Here is a 22,955-nt window from a genome sequence, read left to right as displayed (position 1 = left end):
TGCAGCGCACAACACCATGCTTCAGACGACTCGTAGCCTGCTTTTTATGAAAAAGTGTGTGGTAGAGATTCTTAGGACAAGTAATATTGAATACATGTACCCATTATCACTTGCCTACTTCAATGCTTCGCAGTCATCTAGGTGAAAACATCGAACGACTATAGGTTTATAGGTAATTTTGTCATAAATGTACTGAAAGTCTGCATGCATTGTTCTGGTGGCAAGGAACTGATAGAGAAAGAAAAGAAAGACGAAAGAAATGAAGGAATCTGCGGACAGTGTAATAACTGAAGGAGAAGGAAGAAACAGGTGTGATTTTAAGTGATTAAAAAAAAATTATTTTATAGTTTTGGGTTTAAGCAATACTGTAAAAGCTCGTTCATCAGGATTTAACGGGACCGGGAAAAATGTCCAAATTAACCGAATGCCGAATTATCGAAAGTATTAAGAAAACATTAAACAAATGTCTCTTACGTCAACACACTTCCATCTTCTTGACGTGTACGTAAATCCTGTACTTATTGTGCGTAAGAGCAGTGTAAAGGCTGCAATTTCTGTCATCCTGCAACTTTGTTCTCAATGTGACCACGGCGTCATGCTCCCGTGTGTTAATTCGCCCCAAACATGCTCTTCATCTCTCCCTTATTATGTACCGCTGCCACCGCCATCACCACCACACGAACATGGCGATAGTTCTTTCGCAGGCAAAATGGTCGGCAACTGATCATTCGTCCATCACGATGTAGCGAACGAGATTTATGCCAGTGTGTCGACCGCGGCCGAAAGCTCTTCATCCTCAACAGCTTCCGCCATGTTTGAGTTTCGTGTCATTGTGCGCGCATTGCATTAAGTTAAAATGAAGCTGCTGAGTGCCGGATCCGCATGGGACAAAATCGTGGTCGCTAACTGATGAAGATTGTGACGTGCACAGTGCCGCCTCCTTTCGGTTGTCTGTGAACACCATTTTTGCTCTTTTGCGGCGCTTGGTGTACTTCGTGGACTGTCCGAATGAACTGGGTTGCGGTCAGAGAGTTTGATGCCATTAAACAATGCAAATGCTGGCTAGGACCAGGGAACGCGTCTGAATTAACAAAGGTGAAATTAACGAGCTTTTACTGTAGCTTGTAAGCGGAGACATGTGATGTGTATATTGAATAACTAGGTAGCTGTTGGAATCAATCAATCGATCGTCTGGCGGTCGTCTGGTTGGCAGTCATTCGTTCGGTGGTCAGTCATCCTGTTGGTAGGTCAGTCTGTGGCGCAATTTTGTACGCATTTTAAAACGGACGGAGGCAGTCCGTTCTATCCAGCCGCATGCAAGTGGTCAATGTGAACCGTCATGGCCCTACATTGACCAATCGGATGTGGCTGTGTAGAACGGACCGCCTCAGTTCGTTTTAAGAACGCATAAAAAATCGCACCACGAGGTGTCGAGTCAGTCAGTCAAAAGAACGCAAGATCACCGGTGTAAGTTGTGTGGGGTCTGTGTAGACTTTTAATGCCTATTGTGGGGCATTGGGAGATGATGCAGATTGTGATGGAGTTTCTCTTGGCAGGTGCTGCTCACTGCAGGCTGTGAGTGGCTGTTGCAAACCCGAACTGAACTCTGGGAGCGCATGGGCAAAGCGCCCGCATCGGGGCCCCACATTGATGGCTTTCATCGGGATTTGGCACTGTTCCGACGGCTGGCCCAGAACTCGCCCAACCTGCAACTAAAGGTAACTGGGATGTGCAGACATTTTTACTCTTTTCCCATATGAACAACTTTGCGAGTTCTGTGGTTTTTGTAGTGTAAACATTGGAACTTTAAATGTTTCCCCATGTGCCTTACCATGAGACACATTGGCTTCAGTCATCACACGAGGTCTTAGTGACTTAGTTTTCTGTGACGTTAAACTATATTTGTTTTCTCCAAATTAAGCATATTTGGGGTCTGCGGCAACCAGAGGTTAGATGCCGTATTTTGCACAAACGTAACGCAACCATAAATATTACGCTGATGCAGGGGATTGCTGACAGCTTAAAAAACAACACCAAAGCAATAAGTTACGATTATATGAAGAACTAATGTAAAAGAATGTCAGGAAGCTTGGATCAGGGCACTGATTAGTGATCTGTAAATCACAGTGATTGATCACCCATCATGCTACTCAAGCATCTTGCACAAACACACTGGGCCACTGGATTTATGAAATGCAGTAGCATGATGCATATTATCATTGTGCATGAGTCTGTTCTATCGCCTTCCACCATCACTTTGCTCTCTTTTGCAGTATTTTTGTAAAATACCATTTTCCTCTCCTTGGGGGACCTTGTCATGTTTGTGTTGTTAAAACTTCATTTTTTTGTAGGCTCGGGGAAATAATTGGTGTTTATATCAGCATTCGAAGCTAGTTTTTCTCAAACAATCGTATCAGATCGGAGTAGAAACACCTCTCTGTTCAACCACTTCTAACGTGGAGATTTGTGTGCGCCCATGCAGTTGCACCTGTATGAAGCCACTCAGCGTGTCGTTGCTGGTGCGAACCCTGTGAAGACTCAGCTGGGATTGGATCGGTGTCTGAGGAGGCGTCTTTCGCACTACCCCTCTGTTGTCTGTGCCAAGGGTAAGAGGCCATCATATCTCACGTTAGATCACTGCCTTTGTTGAAAGGAAAAAAATCACTTCATTGATTTCACTAATGTGAGCTGTGCATGATGTAGAATTGTATGTGCGTTTGGAATGGTAACAAGGGAGTTGTTTACACTGCAGGATGTTTATGTGTTGGAAGTTACGCAGATCTTTGATATCTTCTTGTCAGCAGTTGCGTAAGCATCCAGCTGAATTTCCTAGGGAATCAGGTCTGCATGCAATTCCATCATTCTGTATTATGTTCGTGTAGGAAAGAAATGCATTAGAAAAAAATTCTGTATTGTGCTAAGGCACCCCTAAACCACGGCTGATATTTCTTCTAACATTCCAAGTAAACACGCGCATCGAATTTAGAATGCTGTCACAATCGACGGGGCAAAACATGGCAGTGCTACGAGCCGCAGGCGCGCCACAAACTTAAAAGAAAAACAGTTTCGTGCTCCTCTCCAAGCCTTTCGGTATCCCCAGCATTGGTCGTGACGTCGCTATGTACATGTGGTCATGTTGGCAACAAAGAGAACCTGTTTCTCTGCTCTGATGTACGCGCGCTTCCTGCTCTTCCTGTGTGAGGAGTTGCACTCGGCCAGCAGGAGAGATGAGCCAACAAAAGGAGCGCAGCAAAGGAATGAGTGAAATGAGCCATTGCCGCTTTTGGATCATCAAACACATCGACTCCGCTATTATGGCACTGTTTCGAAAAATTCTCACAGCTACGTGTTCGTTGTAGGCTCATGCACGACTGCAACACCACAGCTAAATTTCGGCCTCTGGGTGGTTCAGGAGTGCTTCAGCTTATTCTCTACTGCTAATGAGTGAAGTTATCATAATTTGATGACAACTTACTCATTCAAGGCACGCGTCGGTAAAATTGGCAACTACCTCACTGCTATATCGAAACTTCGTTAAATTGAAATTTGGCTTTTTATTTCAGGTATAGTCACCGAAGGATGTGTTTTTGCGTGGAAAATGACGCAAGAATGTTCGGATAATTTGGCAGTAAAAAAAAAATGATAATTTCAGTTACGTAAAAATGTTTGTTTAAGCTGAGATCTGGTGACCATGAGTTCATGCCGATTTGGTGAAGTCCTCATTGCAGCTGTGGATTATTGCTGTGGATTCCTCTGCCGTAGCTGTGAAACTCATTAAGTTGAAAGCGCAGATAAACAAGCTTTGTTATACTGAGATTTAAATACATAGTGTTCTATGGACATGAAGTTAGAAAAACCGAAATACTTTGTTATATTGAGAATTTCATTATATATTGAAGTTCGTTACGTGGAGGTTGAACCGTACTTCTCTTTATCACGAGCAGTTTGAATGCTTGCGTTGAACACGTGGTTGACTTGCACTGCATTTCTGTAAAACTTTGCAAGGTTTCTTGTGATTTCACACGGTAAGGAAACTGTTAAAGACTGAAGACGTGGAATTTCAAGATTAAATGTGGAACCATTGCTAAACTAGCTTGCACTCTGCATTCATGCAGTCTCCTTTAAGGAGAAAAGAAAGCTTCAGACATGCTGTGCTTTATTATTTTAGTATGATGAAAACTTATGCATTTCCATGTGCTCGTGTAAACCATACCATTAATTTTTAAATGAATTATTCATGATAACTTAATTTGATCACGTTTTTATTGAACTGGGGATCTATATCTCGCTGAATGAAATGTCATTGGATTCTACAGGTGTCAAAGAGAGCAACAAGGATAACTTTATGGTCCTATCTTTCTTAGAGCAAAAGTTATGAAGCTTCTCATTTCAATGACTGAAAAAAAGAGAGAAGCATTTTTCTTCTTTCACCCTTTCTAAAAATCTGTAACTTCCCAGAGTAACATTTAGCACCCTAATGCAACCACAAAGCACTCGGCTCTTCAGCAAGACGAATATTGATGAAAATAGTGCGTGCCAAAGCTGAGAAAAGCTTTTCAGAAGATTGTAAGCTCATGAATAAAACTATGGCAACATCGCACCAGTGGCGCCAAGCCTGAAGGAAGGGCTCTCTCTATTCCTTGATCTCTTTTGTGTCTGTTTCTATTTCTTTCTTTCTCTTTCTATTAGAGCTCTGCGAATAGCAAAATTTTGGGTGCGAAGCAAATTCGAATGTTGAAGTGTGAGTGCAAATCGAATCGAATATTTCTCGAATACTTCGAAGTGAAATTGCGGAAAAAAAAGTCAGAGAGGATTCCTAAGCATATTCTTATGAGATAGCAACATGAAAGTGTTTCTTTTCGCTAGGTTGGTGAAGCACTGGCGGGGTGGTGTTTCATAGTTGTCTTATCAAGAATGAGGCGATGTAGAGGCTGAATTCTATTTATGTACATAATTTGGTGCAATCAAAGTGTTGCCGACAATACTTTACACGTGATAGGCAAAGATGCCATTTCCTCAGCCTCTCCTCCTCCAACTTCTGTGGGAGCCCAACTGATGTGGCGGACAAGGGTGTGCTCCCTTCAAGTCCGGAGTTCCAAATCTGCCTCCTAGACGTCGATCTATAAGAACATCTGAAATTTTGGATGCTAAAAAGCTTCAGCTTCCGATTTTTCTGACTTCCTGTCCAAATTTCAGGTCCAAAACAGCATTAATTGAGCCCCCACATCTGCCACAGCTTTCATCTCTATGTTGGAACCAGCGTTTTCTTGAGTTAGTACATTTGCTACCATAGCGGAGCTTGAAAGCGGCTTTGCCGCAATACCGGGGTGTGATGAGGTGAAGCATATTGACAATCTAGAGACCACGTCCAATCGGACGTTGACTGTCTTGGCAAAGTTCGTCCGTAACGGAGCTTGAAAGGCAACTTTGCCGCAATACCGGGATGGGATGAGGTGAAGCATATTGAAAATCTAGGGACCACTTCCAATCGGACGTTGACTGTGTCTTGGCAAAGTTCGACCGTAATGGAGCTTGAAAGGCAGCTTTGCCGCAATACCGGGATGTGATGAGGTGAAGCATATTGAAAGTTTGAAGGGGTCACTTTCGATCAGACGTTGACTATATTTGTTTTTGCGAAGTTTGAATAGTTCGAATAGTAAAATTCCAGTGCGAATCGAATCGAATAGCAAACACTATTCGAAAAATATTCGAAATTTCGAATATTCGCACACCCCTACTTTCTATCTATTTCTTTCTCGCTCTTTCTATCTGTATTTCTCCCCTTTCTTTCTCTCTCTGCTTCTTTGTTTTTCTTTATTTCTCTTCCTGTGTTGCTTTCTGTCTTTTCTATCTCTTTTTTGTATCTGTTGATTTCTCTCTATTTCTCTGTCTTTCTATCTTTTTATATCTTTATTCCCTTTTATCGCTTTTTCTCTCTCTCTTTCTTTCGCTCTCTCTCTCATGTGTTTCACTTGCTTCGCTTCGCCGAGCAGAGTTTTCGTTAAAGGGACACTAAAGGCAAATAACAATTTATGTCAAAGTGAAAGCCTAATGTATGACAACTTCTAAAACGGCAATATTATCAACCGCAGTGCCCTACTTACCGAGAAATTAAGCTAAATGTATCACATGATGAGCGCCACTAGTGGGACATTTTCGAAGTGATCCCGATGACGTAGGGAAGTCGGCCTATAATAAATCACTAGTAATCAAACTAGCAGCAGTAAAAAAAGAACATTCCGAGCATCAAAAGACGTAATAAAATGCTGTTTGTTCGTTTCCTCTTGATTCATGGAAAACAAACCTCCGTGGCGTTGCCATGGGGAACGGCGCGCGTGGTTCAAAGGTTCCGTTTTCGCCGAACTGCGCCTCGCCCGTCTCAGTGGTAGTTTCGGGATCGCGTACTGCCGTGCGTGTTTTGCGCGCTCGTGAAAGTCGCTCTGACAGAAAGTTCGACAAAATGCTGCATGCGTGTGATATTGCCGGATGCCCGAATGGTGCACAACGCCAGTGCTGCAGCAAGGAAACCGGTGTGTCTTTTCACTGGGTGTCGCGGAATGAACCCTTACGCTCGAAGTGGCTTAGTGTCATGCCATTGCGCCAGTGTGCTAAACAGTCAAAACCTCTGCGTGTGTGCTCGCTGCACTTTCGTACTGAGGATTACAAGACCAACCGCAACTTGGTGACGGCTTTGAATGTGCCCATCCAAACAAGTCTTTGCCGCAGCGCCGTTGTTGCTACTGTGGGTCCCGCTACTTCCGCTCGGCTGCTACTAGTGTCGGCGGCCGCGCAGTAATAGCGGGCAACGTTGGGCACGGCAGCAGTGACGTATGAGAGTCGTATTTTCAGGCAGGAGATTTGAAGCGCGCTAACGCGATGCGGACCACTAAAAACGTGATTTTATTTCAAAATAAGCACTTCCTTGGCACAAAAGCAGCGCTACGAGGTTTCTGGGCCGCTATTTCAAGAATCAACGTCGACTTAATATTTGCCTTTAGTGTCCCTTTAACGCTCACATCTGGTGTACTCGGTAGTGGGGCGTGTCCAATTCCTGTGGTGCATGCCCATCTGTGGATTTTTGGATTACTGAGCACAAGTTACCGATAGCTTAAACAGCTTCGCTGTTAAAAATAAACAAAACAGGGAAAATGTCAAAGAACAAAACACCATCAGTTGTTAATGCGATATAAAAGGCTGATATGGCAAAAGCTCTGATCTAGGATACATGAAAATTGGGGAGGTTATGCATTAGCAGTGGCAGAATCCAAAGATAACATGAATAGATTGATTCTTTTGGCAGTTTTTGGTCGTAAAAAGCCGCTTCTTTCTCGTCACAGGGAGCACCGAGAATGAACCGAGGAAAGAAGAGGCCGACGCTTTGCTTCTGTCCTGCAAGCATTTAGGGTCCCTCACGAGCAGGGATCAGAAGGACGGCATGCTCGCAGAGGCCGCAAGTATTCTGGGAGCCCTGGGACACCGACGCGCCCTGCACCAATGCCAGAGGCTCATGGTTGCACCCACAGTCGCCTCAGCTGCTTGCTGAGTTGTGAGACTCTTTTCAGCAGAGCAGAGTTTATCTTAATCTTGTACATAGCCATATTTGACAAGTAGTGTGATGCAGTGTTCTCATGTGATCGTACTTGATTTTAAGCTATTTTATTAATGGTAGTGAAGTTCTCCTGCTCGTTGTGTACATATGTCAGATAAATGAGGCACATTTATTTTTGCTTGTATTTAATTTACCACGAAAGAAATCAGAATTATTGTGAAGCAGTAGAAGCCCTTTTCTTTTGCATCGCCTACACGGTGTGAGGCCCACTTCATTATTTCGCATTCATTGCAACTTTCATTTCATCTGCCACAGCTTTTGTTTGGTGTAATCTTTATCCAATATGTTTGGTTCACCGATTCATCCAACTTATGTGTTCACCCTATGCGTTGCTGCAATGTGCAAGTTTGTAAATGGTCAGGCTGGTGCATTATGAAATATTGTATATTTGGTTAATTTGTGCTGTGTTGAAAGAGAAATATATATTTGCTGCAGGATCTCCCATTATAGGATTGTAGTTGGGGATAGTGACTCAGCAGTGCAGATGTCGTTTTTTTATTATTGTTATAATTGTACAGGACGTCCCCTGTAAGATTCTTAATATGGCCTGAAGGCACACCAGATGACATGTAACCTGGTGATAATGACAAAGCGATGTTGAAGCTACGGGCCCTTTTCAATGTTTTTGTTGATGTGTCCAACAAATGTTGTTTTTTTAAAAAAAGCAATGCTACTTTAATTAGAAACACCTGTTCACTTCTTTCCCCACTTTCGTGGAAGTAATAAATATTATATATACACAGATTGTTTACCCCTTGGCATTGTTGTTTCCCAGGTAAATGAGCTTTGTTGCATCTTGTGGTTGCCTTTAATTTAAATAAAAATGTTCTAAGATAAGGTGCAGCATGTTTCTAATATCACGAAAGGCAATTGTCCCTGTGCTTGGAAATTGATGACTACTGAGAATGTGAGTGCATTAAAGGTGAAAAATAAAGTTCCTTTTTCTCTGAAGAGTGTAGTAGTGACCATGCATGTTCAGTATACGACAAATACCGGTGTCACACGGGCACTTTTGATAGCAGTCCGGGCCAGTCCGGACCGAATTTCTTGATTGCAGTCAACAATGGTCGCTGTTACGCAGTTCAAATTAATCCGTATCAAGCTTGGTGCATACGTCAATCACGATCGCGATACGCCGATTGCTATAGTCTTCATTCTGATCGGGTCTGATCGCGATTAAAAGTGGCCATGTAGCACCGCCTGATCCGGATCATGCCGAATCCAGATCAGCCCTGATCACAATCAAAAGTGTGTGTGTGACACCGGCAACATACTACTCATCACAAGCAAATAGATTGTGATGAGTATTAGTATGTTGCTTGCTTGGCATCATAACACCTGCACCCGAGAGTTAGGCTAGACTGTGGTTTGCCACAGTTGAAAATGGTCCAAAGAGTTGAAAGTGAAAGCAGTGGCTTGTACACTTCACTCATGGCTTATCCACTTCATTTTGCATGTGAAACTGGGACCAGATCAAACTGCACAGTTGTCTATGTAATGCAACACAAGGTATACACTTAGATTGTTACCTTGTATACATCATTTGTGCAGTTGTTGACATATTTATGAACATAGAGCAATACATAGTTGTAGAGTTGTAAATTAGAAATGTGTTTCACGCATATAGTATTTATGTAGATGTTTCCAGTAAAGTTTCTATTTTAAACCAATGTTTTGTCTGGCGAGTTGGGGATCTTTAAAGTAGTTGAGTGGCTCTTAAGGGGCACTGAAATCAAAATTTTCCTTGCTTTTTTTTTTTTTTCGCGCTAGATGAAGGGCTAAGCCCTCTAGAGGCTAGAAAATGTACGGGTAAGCATGAGCACACTCTGAAAAATTAATTACATGTTTTTAAATCCAACTATCATGCATGTAATACACCCAGACTTGTACACGACAGATAAGTGCAGACATTGCAACTCTAGAGCCACCTTAGAGCATATACTACGGGGATGTCCAGATATAAAAAACAATAGCCGTGATGCAGCCTTAAACAGCGACAGCCTCAGTGCGCTGGGAGTCTGCGCTGCTCAGCTCAGAGCTGGAGCACCAACTATGGGCCGTCCAGCGAGCCGAGGAAGCCGCCAAGGGCCAGCAACCCCTGGCCGAAGCATAGGCGGGATCCAGGCCCATTCCACCAATTCGCATTGCAATCAATAAAGTTAATTGATCTGATGTTTTTAAAAGCTGGGGTCGGTTCCTATTGTACCCAGATTTTGCTTCGCGTCACCTGCTCCTCAAGATATGTATCCACGGCAGCTCCGCTTCAATGACGACGTACAAGCGGCCATTTTGTATGTTTGGAACCTGACGTCATTGCATCTACCCATACCAACACCACCTTATAACCACCTAGTCTAGGTGGTGTTGGGACATACTCGTTCGTGAAGTCACCGTTGGTACTAGAGTTCTTAGTTGATACTGGTAGCCTGACGTCACATTAGTGTCGATGTCAGTAGCTGCGCCATACAAAATTTGACTTTAATGTCAAAATAAAATACCAAGATTTAATGGACTGCACACTTGCTCAAATTATATTCGTCGACTTGCGAGCTCGTAGGCCTAACGCATCTAGGGTTGCTAGAAGTTGGATTGTCTTGGCTGATGACGGCAAGAATGTGGACTCGGAATCGATGGAGGTTGCCATCGAATTCATTGCCACTACACTTTGCATATTAAAATTTTAAAGAAATGTCTACCGAAGGTAATTTTCTGTGTATGTCTTAATTATCAGTCATGGTAATTTGCCTTTTAGGGGCGAAGCACCTTAGGGTCTCGCCTTGTCGGCGTGTCATGTCGTCGTCACAGTCCATCATAAACGGCTATGCGCCACGAAAATTGAGTAAATCCCACTACTCGCAACCAGTCCATACTATGCATATTATGAGTTAAAGGTTCGTCGTTACTGCCTAAATCAATGTTTGGCTTAGCAGCGGTGTCAGAACCCTCGACGAAATTGATCAAGGCGCTCAAGTTTCTCATCTAAAACCAGACACACAAACGTGCATCTCTACGGTAAGGTCATCTATTTGAAACACCACTTATTGAAACATATCTGTGATGGTGCGCGTTAGTGGACGGCCGGTGGCGAGTAAAGCAGTAAAGAGTAAAGATTTTGCTGTGGGAAACACTGGTGCAAACTGCATTCTTCGACCCTCCCCAGGTTTCACTTTAGTGGAGCTGAAACACCCTTCCCTACATAGGCGTGCGCAGAAGGGGGCAGCCCCCCCCCCCCCCCTAGTCACCTAAGAAGAGGGAGGCGCAAAGTCTGCCCCATACATGACTTAATAGGGAGGGGGGCCGCTGCGCTAAACCTTCCCCCCCCCCCCCCCCCCCCCCGAAGTGGAACCCTGCGCACGCCTATGCTTCCCTACATGCTTCGTCGCTCCCCAGTGTTAAATGCGAAGCATTTCTTAGCGAACCCAAGGCACTTAGCGTTTCTATCTACGTATCTCTAGCCACCTACGTCTGGGTGCTCTCGTGGTCGCCTCCTTAGCTTCGTGTAGACTAAAATTGGCATATGACGAATATGACTGTCTGGTCATGACATGAATAACATGAAAATCCTGTCGCGTACGTCGTCAAACCCTTCCCTCCAGACACCTGTGGCACATACACGTTTATCAAGGGCCGCGGTGTGCAGGTATGCGCCGCAGGCGACTGACAGCTTGTATCTAACCATGGAGGAGCAGCGAGAACAGACATTCGCAATTTAAATGGGAGAGCGCAAAGAAAAACCATCATCGGCAGTGAGTGTTCACCCGACGAATGCAATAAAAATCAGGATACCAGCAGGAAATTCGAACCCAAGTATTCTGCGTGGCAGTCAGATATTCTGCCACAGCGCCACAACATCTCTTCAAACTTCTTCGGAAAAAGACCTTATGCAGGCGAATGTCGGTGCAACGTCAATTGTGGTTGTAGTGCTGGCTATCCAATTTTATAACAATTAGCAATCAACATAGAGGTGTCGAGGAATACGCTGACGAAAGTTGCGTATTATATTCACATCACCGCACAGTAAAGTGCACTTGTCGATAATACTGATGTCTGTGCTCTAAAGAGAGCGCTGATGTTACGTCAGACTATAAGTTGCCCTTTAAACGGCAGTGTAGTCGACGTGCTTTGTAAAGCCACGATGTGCATACACAACTAACTACGCTTACAAAAACACGCCTCGTAACGCTGGGCTCAAAGCCAAAAAATGCAGCATAGACAACTACTCGCCGATTGCTTCGTATGCAGCTGACTCCCACAAGGCGTGGGATCTGTGGAAATTTTCTCTTTCTTTCTTTCGTTGTGGCCGTCGTGGCGCAGCAAGCGCAAGACGCAAACGCTGATCGGCAATATCCTATTCGAAAGCTCTTAACTCCTGCTTGGCGGAAAGCCCGCACACGCAAAGCGCTTTGGTGCTCCAAACTTTTGAGACCCCTTATTCGAAAACTTCCTAATGTAGCGGTCGGTAGTGCGCGCACTCCGACAAAAAAGGCGTACTTAGGGCGTCTTTCTGTCGCACAAGAATAATCATCTCGCATGTTTTGCTTGCGTTATCCCCCGCGCGCTCGCGGGACTTGCCGGTCATGAACTACGTGCGCGCTATCAGCGTGACATAGCACTTTTGATGGGAAATCAGTGAGCGCAGTCTTCTAGAAAAGAAACGAAAGCAGACCAAATGACAATTACTGTTGCATGACAAAAAGACACTCCATATACTCCCGTTTTTCTTATCACTCTTAAGAAAAATGAGTATTTGGGGAGTACACTAAAAAAAAAATTGGGGGACGCTTAAGCTTCGCCTTTAAGAGTTGAACGCGATAGCGATATTCTGTTCCTAGTGTGCAGTTCGAACACTACGAGTGTTTAACAGAATGCGCGCGCTAAGGCGTGTCTTATGTAATGGGTAGCATGCTTTAAACCAGGACCAATTATGCGCGAGAAACTTTTACGAAATTGCGATGCACCCACTACGTGGTCTTAAGAGAATGCGCTCAGTAATGTGTGTGCCTTTTGTAATGGGTGGCTGTCTTTAAACCACGAAGTCGTTATGATATTGACGTGGTGTGATGCCCGATGGCAATGTACGCTTGTACCACGCAATATTACTGCTATATTTCATCTCGTACTGTGACACCTGTATACAGGACGCGTATTTTTGGGAAGCATGGAAGTTACTTTCAGTGCGACTCCAAGCAGAGGCGTGGCTGTGTGGTAGAACGCCTGCTTGCCACGCAGACGGCCTGGGTTCGATTCTCACTCGGACCCCAAAATTTTTATTATTTATTTTATTTGCAGCTTTTTCGATTTTTCGGTCACGGACAAGATGATGATTTTTCGCTCACAACCAACGGCCCCGACGCCGACGGCGGAATTTCTGCGATACGAGCTCTTTAACGCTATCGCGTTAAAAAAATAACGACAGGCCTGCGCGGAAAGCGCAGCACAGTCACCACGAAAGCTGGGCATTTCTAGAGTCCGTTATAAAATCTCTTAGGGCTACTAATACAAGTACACTATCAAGGTACCCACTACGCCATAAATCATAATTTTTGTGAAATTGGGAAGAAATCACTACGCCATTATGTCAATCTTCGGAGAAGCGAGGCACCAGCATCTGTAAGGCATTATGGGCACTTTGTAGATGCGGCGGTTGATGTCGATGTGAACAAAGAATTATGGCTGAGCCCTTCATCCCCTATACTTTCCTTCGCATTATTGTCTGTTAATTCTAATTAATATTGTGTCTAACAAAGAAAAACGAGCCCCTAAAAGTAATCTTCTTTCCTTCATTCATAGCGAGGGTCTCGTTCTCGCATACTTAATGCCTTCAGGTAGTATGCGAGGGATTATTGGTCAGCTGCCAGCTCGTAAAAAGATCACGTGCTACGTGACGCGCCAAAAGGCAGAAAAGGAGTGTTCCACACTCGCCGCCATGGCTGCGATCGGCGCTAACACTCCTAGATTTAAAAATGCACACGTATACCCTATGAAGTGGACGGGGGGATGACCGCTGCCGTAGCTCAGTGGTAGAGCATCGGACGCGTTATTCGAAGGTCGCAGGTTCGGTCCCTTCCGGCGGTAATTTATCTTTCCGTCCACTTTACTTTCTTCAGATTTATATCCCAATTATTACAAATAACACCCCCTATACTTTTTCTTGGCAATATTGTCTGTTCTAATTATTATTGTGTCTAACAAAGAAAAACGAGCCCCTAAATGTCATCTTCTTTCCTTCTATTTCCCGCAGTTGCCTGTACGGATGGTCTGTTTGAGGCCAGTATATTTCTTTGTAATCTCTGCATAGGTGACCTCAAGAAAAAGATCGCGTCAGTCCGCAATTATAGTATTATGTAGGGCTTCCACAATATCTAACCGACAAACAGAGAAAAGATGCCTTGCTTACTAGAGCGAGCGTCTTATTTAATTTCTCCTCGTCTTTCTTTTACCTTTCTCGGGATTTCCTCACCCTCCGCCACACTGCATGTTTCAACTGCGACTAACCAGTGTGGTCCCCGAACGCTCCTCCGGTTTCGATGAGCTCGAGTAGGCAGGCTTCGAGAAAATACGACCTGCTGCCGAATAGTCCAGGGATGATGGCCGCAGATTCTTGAATCCGCGACATCAACCAACGACTACGGGCCCTTTGTGTCCAGTGTGCGAAAATTCACACTTTCGCACACTGGACACAAGGGGCCCCACATGAAAAAGTTTTTACTTCCAGCTGGATTATGGAACCGGAAATTTTGCCCAGCTGGACCTTTTTCTAGCTGGGAAAGGAGCTGGTAAAAAATCCAGCTGGATTACATTTCCAGTTCCATAATCTAGCTGGAAAGCAGAAAGGCTGCAGCTGGGAAAAAATCTAGCTGGAAAAATTTCCAGTTCCATAATCTAGCTGGAAATGGAAATATTTCCAGCAAATATTTCCGAGGAGGAAATGGCAAAATTTCCAGTTGCAATTCTTCATTCCCAACTAGAAATGGAAGAATTTCCAGATTTCACCTCGCTGCTACATCGCATGCGTCTTAGCATGGTTCCTACAGGACCTGTTCGTCCAGTGAACTGCACACAGTCAAAGAACATGGGGGTGAAATTTAACAGCATTTATTTAAACGCTTGTAGCAAGTGTTGGAACATATCTCGAGATGTGGAATGAGTCCTTGTACACCACCTGAAAATATTTATACATAGTGAGGGAACATCAAAACCACAATGACCCATAAAACGCAATTCTAGCAAAAGTATAGTTTTACCAAATCACATGAACAGCATCAATACCGCTTTCAAAAACAGTACCACAATACAAAGTCAATGCAGTGCAAAGCAAAGGTGAGCAAGATCTGATGAGCACTGCGGTTCATACTGTAGGTGCTATGTAACGATTATTTATATCGACCTTCAACTACTCCGAATAGACGTCCAATGAATTCACTCGAACATATGTAATTATTGGCATTTGTTGCATAGACGCATGCGCACCATTAGGTACAAGCAGTGCACGGCACAGGGCCATTGGAGACAAAGGCTGCTTACGCAAACCGGCCTGTAGTGTACTTCGCGCATATATAAACATTACACACAGCCAGGTAACATGACACTGTGATAACGAAGCCCACAAACATTCGGGACAAATGTTCACTTACACTTGAAATATATAAGTGCAACTTACCTCCAAATGGAACAATCAGAGCTGAGAAAATCGCTGTCCCTTGATCAACGCTGGTGTATCCAAGACATCGCACACAGTACGGCAATTAAAACCGCTCGAACATGCTGGTCATCACTCGTAACACTTTCCAGAGATAAACCTGACCAAAAATAACCATTTAATGTAACTGTCACACAGATATTCATCAAGGAAACACCCTAGACTAGCGAACACCGAGCACACACACGTACAGATATCACCACCATAGAGTTTCCTACAATACTTACTAGAGGGAACTCTGGCGCTAGTGTCTATGGGAGCTGCAATGCATCGCGCTTCAGCCAGCATGGGAATCATGGGTAGTACACGGATTTGTCTAAACTTCGTTCTTTCGGCTCCGTTTGGCTCCGCGTCGCCTGCATCCGCTTTGTCGCAAAACGAAGTTAAGCAAAAATCAGCAGTTTCACTTCACCACTTTAACTTCTTTAGGCTCACCGATTCAAATCTGGTCACGAAGTTCACAACGATCCATTCTTTTATCCGAAAGAAAACCAAAATATAGCAATAAACAAAGCCACAAGTGCGTTCGAAGCCCACAAGCACGAAGACTAGGCAAATCCGTGTACTACCCATCATTCCCATGGTGGCTGAACGATCGCAGCGCCAGAGTTCCCTCTAGGTCATTTTAGGAAACTCTATGATCACCACGACTGGCCGCCATGTGCTGTTCGAAACTGTGGCTGACTGCGGCGACAGAATAATTTATGCGGTCTATTGGACCGTTGTCTTTAACGGTATTAACCTTAAAAAAGGAATACAATTTTTGTATACCGTATTTATAATACAGAGTAGGTTATTATTTAGCATTAACGTCATAAGTCACCGAGAAATGATACGAGAATAGAGCTCCTGAGATGCCAACAAACATCGCGGCAGTGCGGCGTTTTTCATGGCCGCGGCGTCGGACAGAGCAAGTTAGCAAAGTTCACTGCTATTCGATCGTGACAGTCCATGGCAAATGTTGAAAATAAGGCTCCTTTTCACAAGGAAGTAACTAATATTGTTCAAACACTAGCTATTGGCGCAACGGCTCAATGAGCAACTGAACAAGCACCTGGTTGTAATGCCGTGTCGACCGGGCGCACGACTACTGGAAAGGTCAAATAAAAGTTTATTTTTTAATTATTTTGCAACCCAGCCGTACGGGGCGCGGAAGATCACGGTTGCAAAATGAGTCAGTGGGAGAGGGGGGGGGGGGTGTACGCAATATGCAGCGTGTGAATACGCAATATGCAGGTGCCCTTTATTTCTACGTGGCAATGTTTCCATAAATTGTTTAGCCTGCAGCCACATTGAACCTCTTCATCGCGATGTTTACTTTTCAAATATGCAAGCCTGGAAAAATCATGCTCGCATAAGTTGCAGAAAACTGCAACAGAAACTTTACAGCCACCTTATGAGGAAGAAACATAAGTCAGCTACGTCGCAATGCAGACACGTTATGCGGTGAAGCATACCAAAAACCAGAAGGGGCCGCTGTCATGGGACATAGTGTGCCCTCAAAAAACTTTTTTTTTTTTTTGCAAACTTGGGTTTTGCAGACCCCCCCCCCCCCATAATGACCTCGCGGACCCCCATTTGAGAACCACTGTTCTAAGTCATATCTAAATGCACGGTCTGCATTATACATTTAATCTGCTGTCACTTGTATGAAGATCAATCTTTGGGCGGCTGGAATTCCTTTTGTCAACTATACCACTTCCTCGCTCAAACAGGAAAACTGCATGCTGAGCAAATTATTTCCCAACTGAAGCCGGAAAAATTTCCAGCTTGAAATATGACTTCCCAACTGGAACTGGAAACTTCAAGCTGGAAATGGCTTTCCAGTCGGGAATTATTTCCATATCCATGCTGGAAATACCATTTCCAGCCTGGAATGGGTTTCATTCACTGCTGGAAATACCATTTCCAGCTGGCAATGGAGAATTCCCAGCCTGAAGAGCCGTTTCCAGCTGAAAACCAGGCTGGAAACCCGATTTCCAGCTGGGAATTCACATCCCATTTTCATGTGGCCCGTCGTCGACACTTTCGAAAGTGGGAATTTTGGATCGTCAACGCGTCTAATAAAGAGATTTGAGCCCATATTAAACACGACCGATGCCTCTCAAACAAAGAGATATCGGTTTTAAAGCGCCCATTAAAAATGTCGATTAATCGATTAAAAGATTCCACCGAAAGCAATTAATCGATTAAAGGCTAAATCGATTAATGATTAATAGATTAAAAATTTTAATCGACGATCCCTAGTTCTGGGCATGTTGCTCGGTGAGATGGCAGTGGCGGCGGAGTGATTGGACGAAGCTTCGCTTATACCAGTTCCTGCGGTACGTAGTATATGTGCGATTCTGATGCTCTATTTAGCTCGATCATAATGGAGCGAGCAGTCTCCCGATCGAAGCAAAGGCTTCCGAGACTAAAACTTTGTTATTTTGGTCGTGTCCAGGGAGCTCTGCAACCTCCCCCCCCCCCCTACCCCCACCCCCGCAAAAAAATAAAATAAACGAAATTATGAATGAATCCCTGGTCGTGTCGTATACGGGCGGCAGTTTGGTATAGTGTAAACTAATGCTAGCGAAATTGGAGGAAAGAGAGAAAGATGGATTCGTCCATACACGATATAATTAGATTACTAAGACATTATTCTTCAAGCCACCAGGAACGTCTCGATTATCGATAAAGAATAAAAACCTGTCCAACATGATTTTACTGGCGTTCATGGTGTCAATGCAGCAGTCGAGAACGAATAGACGGCACTCGACATAACCCGGGGATTTACTTCACGTAGTTTCGCACATAACCCTGAGCACTTGTCGTATAGATAGCTCGAGCATGACGTCATTAAGGTACTTGTACATGGCATATTTGATGATGTCAAGGCAGCATAATCATGTGGCTTATAACTTGCTTCAATGTGATAACGACGCCGCTTGAAATTTAAGTATTGTTAGTAGTGCATCATAGTGGTTTCAGCGACGTCAGCGCAATTCAGGCCACGTATATGTACCGTACAGTACATATACGTATGTTGGTCCATTGTTCCAAGCAGGAGCGATCGACAAACTGTCGCGCTCAATATGACTTGCAACACGGGAGCGCGTGGCTTCACGACCTCAAAGATTGCGCATGACTTCACGTTGCCCTTATTTCAACAACTAAATGATATTTTCTTATTGGGGATCACCTCCAAGTGACAGAACATCGTTTATTTGTAAAAATAAAAGCTCGTGGAAGCCATGCGCAATCTTTGAACTTGTGAGGCAGCGCGGCCTTATCGGAAATGGAAGTCGCGTATCATCGAGATATGTGAAATGAGCAATAATATTAGAATGTTTTCAAGAAATCTATACGTATTCGTATAGTCGATCACTGTTCGAAGGCTTCTTCTTCACACACTAATGATTCTTTGCGCTAGCGCGCGCCCTGACGACTGCGGCAGTCTGGTGCCAAGCGGGGCCTCCGGCAGGCAGGTATCCTGCGAACAGGCGAACGAAGATAATTTTGTAGTCAGTGAGCAAAGCAAAGCAGTTCAGAGCAAATTCAGGATCAGGCGGTTACGCGTGATTCGGGCGACAACGTGACGCGTGATTAGCGCCACATTGTTTGAAACTCGGCTTGTCAAAGTAGTTCACTCAAGGTGGGCGTCGGGAGTCCACTTGGTTTTGAGAGCGCAACAAGTTTTACACACTTGATTGACAGTATAACGGAAATCCGAGCAGGGTCCTTGAAAATATAACTTCGAAGATGCCCGCAGTCAGCGTCTTCTACAGACAAATCCTGTTTCTAGAGCTGGCAGTAACTAACATGAGTAAGTGAAAGCGGGCTCCTCAATGGGGCTTTCCGCCCTGCCTTCGCAATTAAAAGCACGTACAAGCTACCACTGTAGAATATTGAAGCACTACACACTAAACGCAAAGAGTAAGAGGTCAATTTGGGTGTTTGAGACGGCATGCCGTTTTTCACGACCACTTTCTGCTGCAACGCGCCTTTTTTCAAAAACTGTCACTTGAGCTTCCGGTCTTTCGCAACATGGATGGATGATTTCCTGCGCTCCCGGTGCGCTAAGTTTCGGTTTCGCCTAGATAGGGGCCTTGTCATAAATTGTTACATCCTACAACACTTCCATATAAATAATGACCATAAAAGTAACAATTAAAAATTAATTTATAATTTTTGCTAATTACTGATTTAAATGTGACTTTAGGTGCGGCAATATTTTCCCCTCCTTGGCGTAGAGATCGTCTGCGAAGAAGACAGGGGCCCGACTGTCATCTGTACTGTCTAAAAAAAAACACCCAGTATACCACCTTCTCCACCCAGCGCACTCTCCTCACGCCACTCAACTAAATAAATAAATAAATAAATAAATAAATAAATAAATAAATAAATAAATAAATAAATAAATAAATAAATAAATAAACCTCATTCAAACGGCGTCCAAGGCGTTCAGATAGCTGTCTTCTAGCCCGGACGCGTTCTTCGGCTCCTGTGGTGAGGCTGCAGTCAAGACAAACCGTGAGAATGCATGTCAGCTCTCGCAGAGATGAAATTACCTTCCTCGTGGAGAAATAGGTCTTCGGCGAACGCCCCAACATTTCCGTAGAGGTCGTATTCTGTGCAGAAAGTAATACTGCCCGTGTTAAGGTGCTTCATGTGGCTGCAGTTTGCTCCTTTGTAGTACAATGTAGCGTGTTTACGCCTGCGTATATGATATTGGAAACATCACGATGTGCGGGAGAAGGTCTTACATAAGCGTTGCATAATGTTAATTTTCTTATAATTAGTGTATTTCAGTTAGGCTGTTGGGTTAACTAAACTGTATTGATTGGAAGAACTTAGCGCAGAGGATTTGGATACGGCAAGGCCTATCCCTGTGTATATGTGGACATATGCGCCAAATTTTTTCCCTTGTTCCATAATTAGCTTTGTCACCCCAAAACAGATGTGTTATGCTGCAAACTACTGAGAATTTCCTGCGGTAAAGCTAGGGTCTTGCTACGCATGCACGTAGCCTTCGCGTGCTGTATGAACGCGTGCTATATTGTTGGAGTCTTGGAGAGTTCAAGTTGGAAATGCCCCTGCACGTATAAGTGCGGCCATCTCCGGCCACATGTACGAAAACCAACACGTCTAATATGCTTACTGGTAGGCCTTCAGAGCTGTGTGTACGTTTGACGCGTATTCGACAATAAAGGTCATTGTTTGGTTCACCTCTCGCGCACAGTGTAGGAGACGATAACTCAATTATAGATGCGCACCCATTCTTGGGTCACAGTACGAGCACCGAAACATCTAAGGACTGTGTTCTGGCAGCCATTAATATGTGCTTGTGACGTAGATGTGACGGGAGGTGTGTATAATTAAACATTGTGTACATTCCTTTGCGGTCTCATTTAGAGGACTCGCAAGAAGGGCAAAGTGAGGACTTAAATCGTGCACAGCGACATCACAAACGGCTCAGAAGGCACGTTATAGCTTAATAGACGTCACCGTGGTTGTATTGTGACCAGAGGCTGCGTCTGCGCTTGCGGCAGGTAACACTCACTGTGCCCTGTGACAGTGCCCCCTTTGCAATGTTGAATGAATCCACTGCATCAAAAATATGCTTCACCGCAACACACTAGGTATTACCAGTACAAAAACAGCGCTGAAAAGACGGGACGAAGAAAGGACACCGGCCACGGCGCTGACAAACAACCAAATGTGTTTTTTTCTTCCAGTCAGCATAAATGTGCTCCACCACTATCTCAATAAGAGGGTGGCGTAGTATACTATAGGTGCTGATTGGAAGAATAAACACATTAGGTTGTTAGACAGCGCCGTGGCCGGTGTTCTTTCTTCGTCCTCTCTTTTCAGCGCCGTTTTTGACCTGGTAATGATGAACCAACCAGCCCAAATGCATTCCCTACTGCAATAAGTATGTTTCACCGCATAATGGTAAGGTACTGCGGCGAAGCCATATTCATGCAAACTGACTCTTGCGGAACGCATACAAGTCGGCCTTTGCCGATGTACCCATGCGGACTGTGGATGCGTTCTCGTGGAATGTGGGGAGAAAAGCAAGTGCAGTTGGAGGTCAATAATCTGAAATGACATTGTTTATGCTCCTAGCGTCCACTTTAATCATTGTGGAATTGGGGTGCTTCACTTCGCGACTGGAGCACCGCCATCGCGCGAAATACGCAAGTCTACTAATAGCCCTATACTAGTGCACTCTACTATCATCGTAAAGTAACGCTAGTAATTGTTAGCGCTGGTTGTCACAAATATGGCCCATACCTTTTCCAACCAAGCCGTCTGGATATGGATGGGCTAGCACGAGCAGCCCGCTGTTGTTGTCGTTTAGAGACGCTGAAAATGTAGAAAAAAAAAGTTATAGGTTTATACGCGGCTCGCCCACGCGGCCCACCGTTGACGAGTTCGGGTTTCTGCGTCACTGACGCTTCAGCCCGTTCTTGCCGTGTACATGGCTGAAAAATCAGCCGATGCACAAAATTTAACCAAATACCTTTTCACATTTGAAGGAGTCCTTTAAGAAAGAAAAACTACAAGCCCTTCTCCTGTGGAGAAAAATGGGGGTAAGCTAAGCTTGTCGTGGGATCCGCTGACGTACTACTGTTCCTCGTACTTGTGCACGTAGAGAAACAATAAAGGGGACATGAACTACTTTTCCAAGTAATCATCGAATGACGTCAGCACCGGAGTTCGTTGCCTCACGAATCGATTGGAGCAAAAATTTCTCGAATGCGTCAAGAACGAGCGGAGTTACAGGGATTTGCCGCGCGCTTCAAGGTCTCCTCTCTTCGCTCGTCCCGACGAACGCACTGGAAGCTACACAGGGCGGGGCGGCACGGGGGAAGGAAGTTAGATCAGCGCACGTCACGAAGTTGAGCACGGGTGATGACACGCTCCCGTTGTGATTCCTTTGCGCGAGTGTGGTCCACTGTGTAATACGAGCTGTGGAGCGCTGCGCCGGCACGTGGCGGCACCCCGTGGCAAGAAGCGAAATTGATCCAAACATCGCTCTTGATTTATGTCGGCTGTTGGCCAATAGCATTCTATCTGTTGTTCGACGTCCAACAGCAGGCGCCGGCACCTCCGAAGAGGGTGAGCACAGGTCTCTGCATGAAAAGTGGGCATCTGAGAAATGGCAACTTCGCGCTCCGCTTGTAAACTCTGATTGCCGCGCACGACTGCTGCAGGATTCGTCTGAAGTGTTCACAGCAGTGTCTGCTATCCGCAGGATGTGTTTTCTCACCAAGACCGAAGGGCGGTTCATGACACCTTTTTAAAGACAAGTGCATCAACGGGAAGGCTTCGTGCTCCCTCAACTCCGGAATCCGTCGCTCTTCGTTGACGTACGGCCTCGGCTTGAACAGCCCTCATGCAGGGTATGCACGTCGACTACGAGCCTTTTCCCGGGGTGCGTTCGCGCTGCTGTTGATTAAACGCCGCCTGCTCCTCGGCAGAACGCACGACGCACGGCCATACCATCCCAACTGGGAGACTAACCTGAAGCGAGAGAAACCCTGCCGAGCGCGCGCGAAGCACCTTTCCTTCCCTCCCGCGTGGGTCACCAAATGAGCCGGAGTGGCGGCAAGGGTGACGTCATCCGGCTAGCTAAGGAGCATCGAGGTACCCGACCAACAG

The 22,955-nt window shown here is 44.9% G+C and overlaps 1 protein-coding gene and 1 long non-coding RNA gene across 2 annotated transcripts in view; one reads left to right on the top strand and one right to left on the bottom strand.

Annotated features, from left to right (window-relative positions):
- Positions 1–8,560, top strand: part of LOC119382797 (sterol regulatory element-binding protein 1) — a 41,782-nt gene extending 33,222 nt beyond the window's left edge. Inside the window, exons 15-17 of the mRNA XM_037650653.2 lie at positions 1,557–1,718; positions 2,483–2,606; positions 7,338–8,560. Coding sequence (XP_037506581.1) covers positions 1,557–1,718; positions 2,483–2,606; positions 7,338–7,543 — 492 coding nt within the window. The 3' untranslated portion in view covers positions 7,544–8,560. The remainder of the gene's footprint in view (positions 1–1,556; positions 1,719–2,482; positions 2,607–7,337) is intronic.
- Positions 8,561–14,688: 6,128 nt separating this feature from the next.
- LOC125757482 (uncharacterized) lies at positions 14,689–15,501 on the bottom strand. The gene is made up of 2 exons (XR_007415257.1): positions 15,270–15,501; positions 14,689–14,771 (listed from the first exon to the last, which is right to left on the bottom strand). It is a non-coding gene; the product is annotated as an uncharacterized LOC125757482 (long non-coding RNA).
- Positions 15,502–22,955: the final 7,454 nt, after the last annotated feature.

This window comes from Rhipicephalus sanguineus, chromosome 2 (assembly GCF_013339695.2).
Source record: "Rhipicephalus sanguineus isolate Rsan-2018 chromosome 2, BIME_Rsan_1.4, whole genome shotgun sequence".
Lineage (NCBI taxonomy): Eukaryota > Metazoa > Arthropoda > Arachnida > Ixodida > Ixodidae > Rhipicephalus > Rhipicephalus sanguineus.
This window is presented reverse-complemented; position numbering and strand designations above follow the sequence as displayed.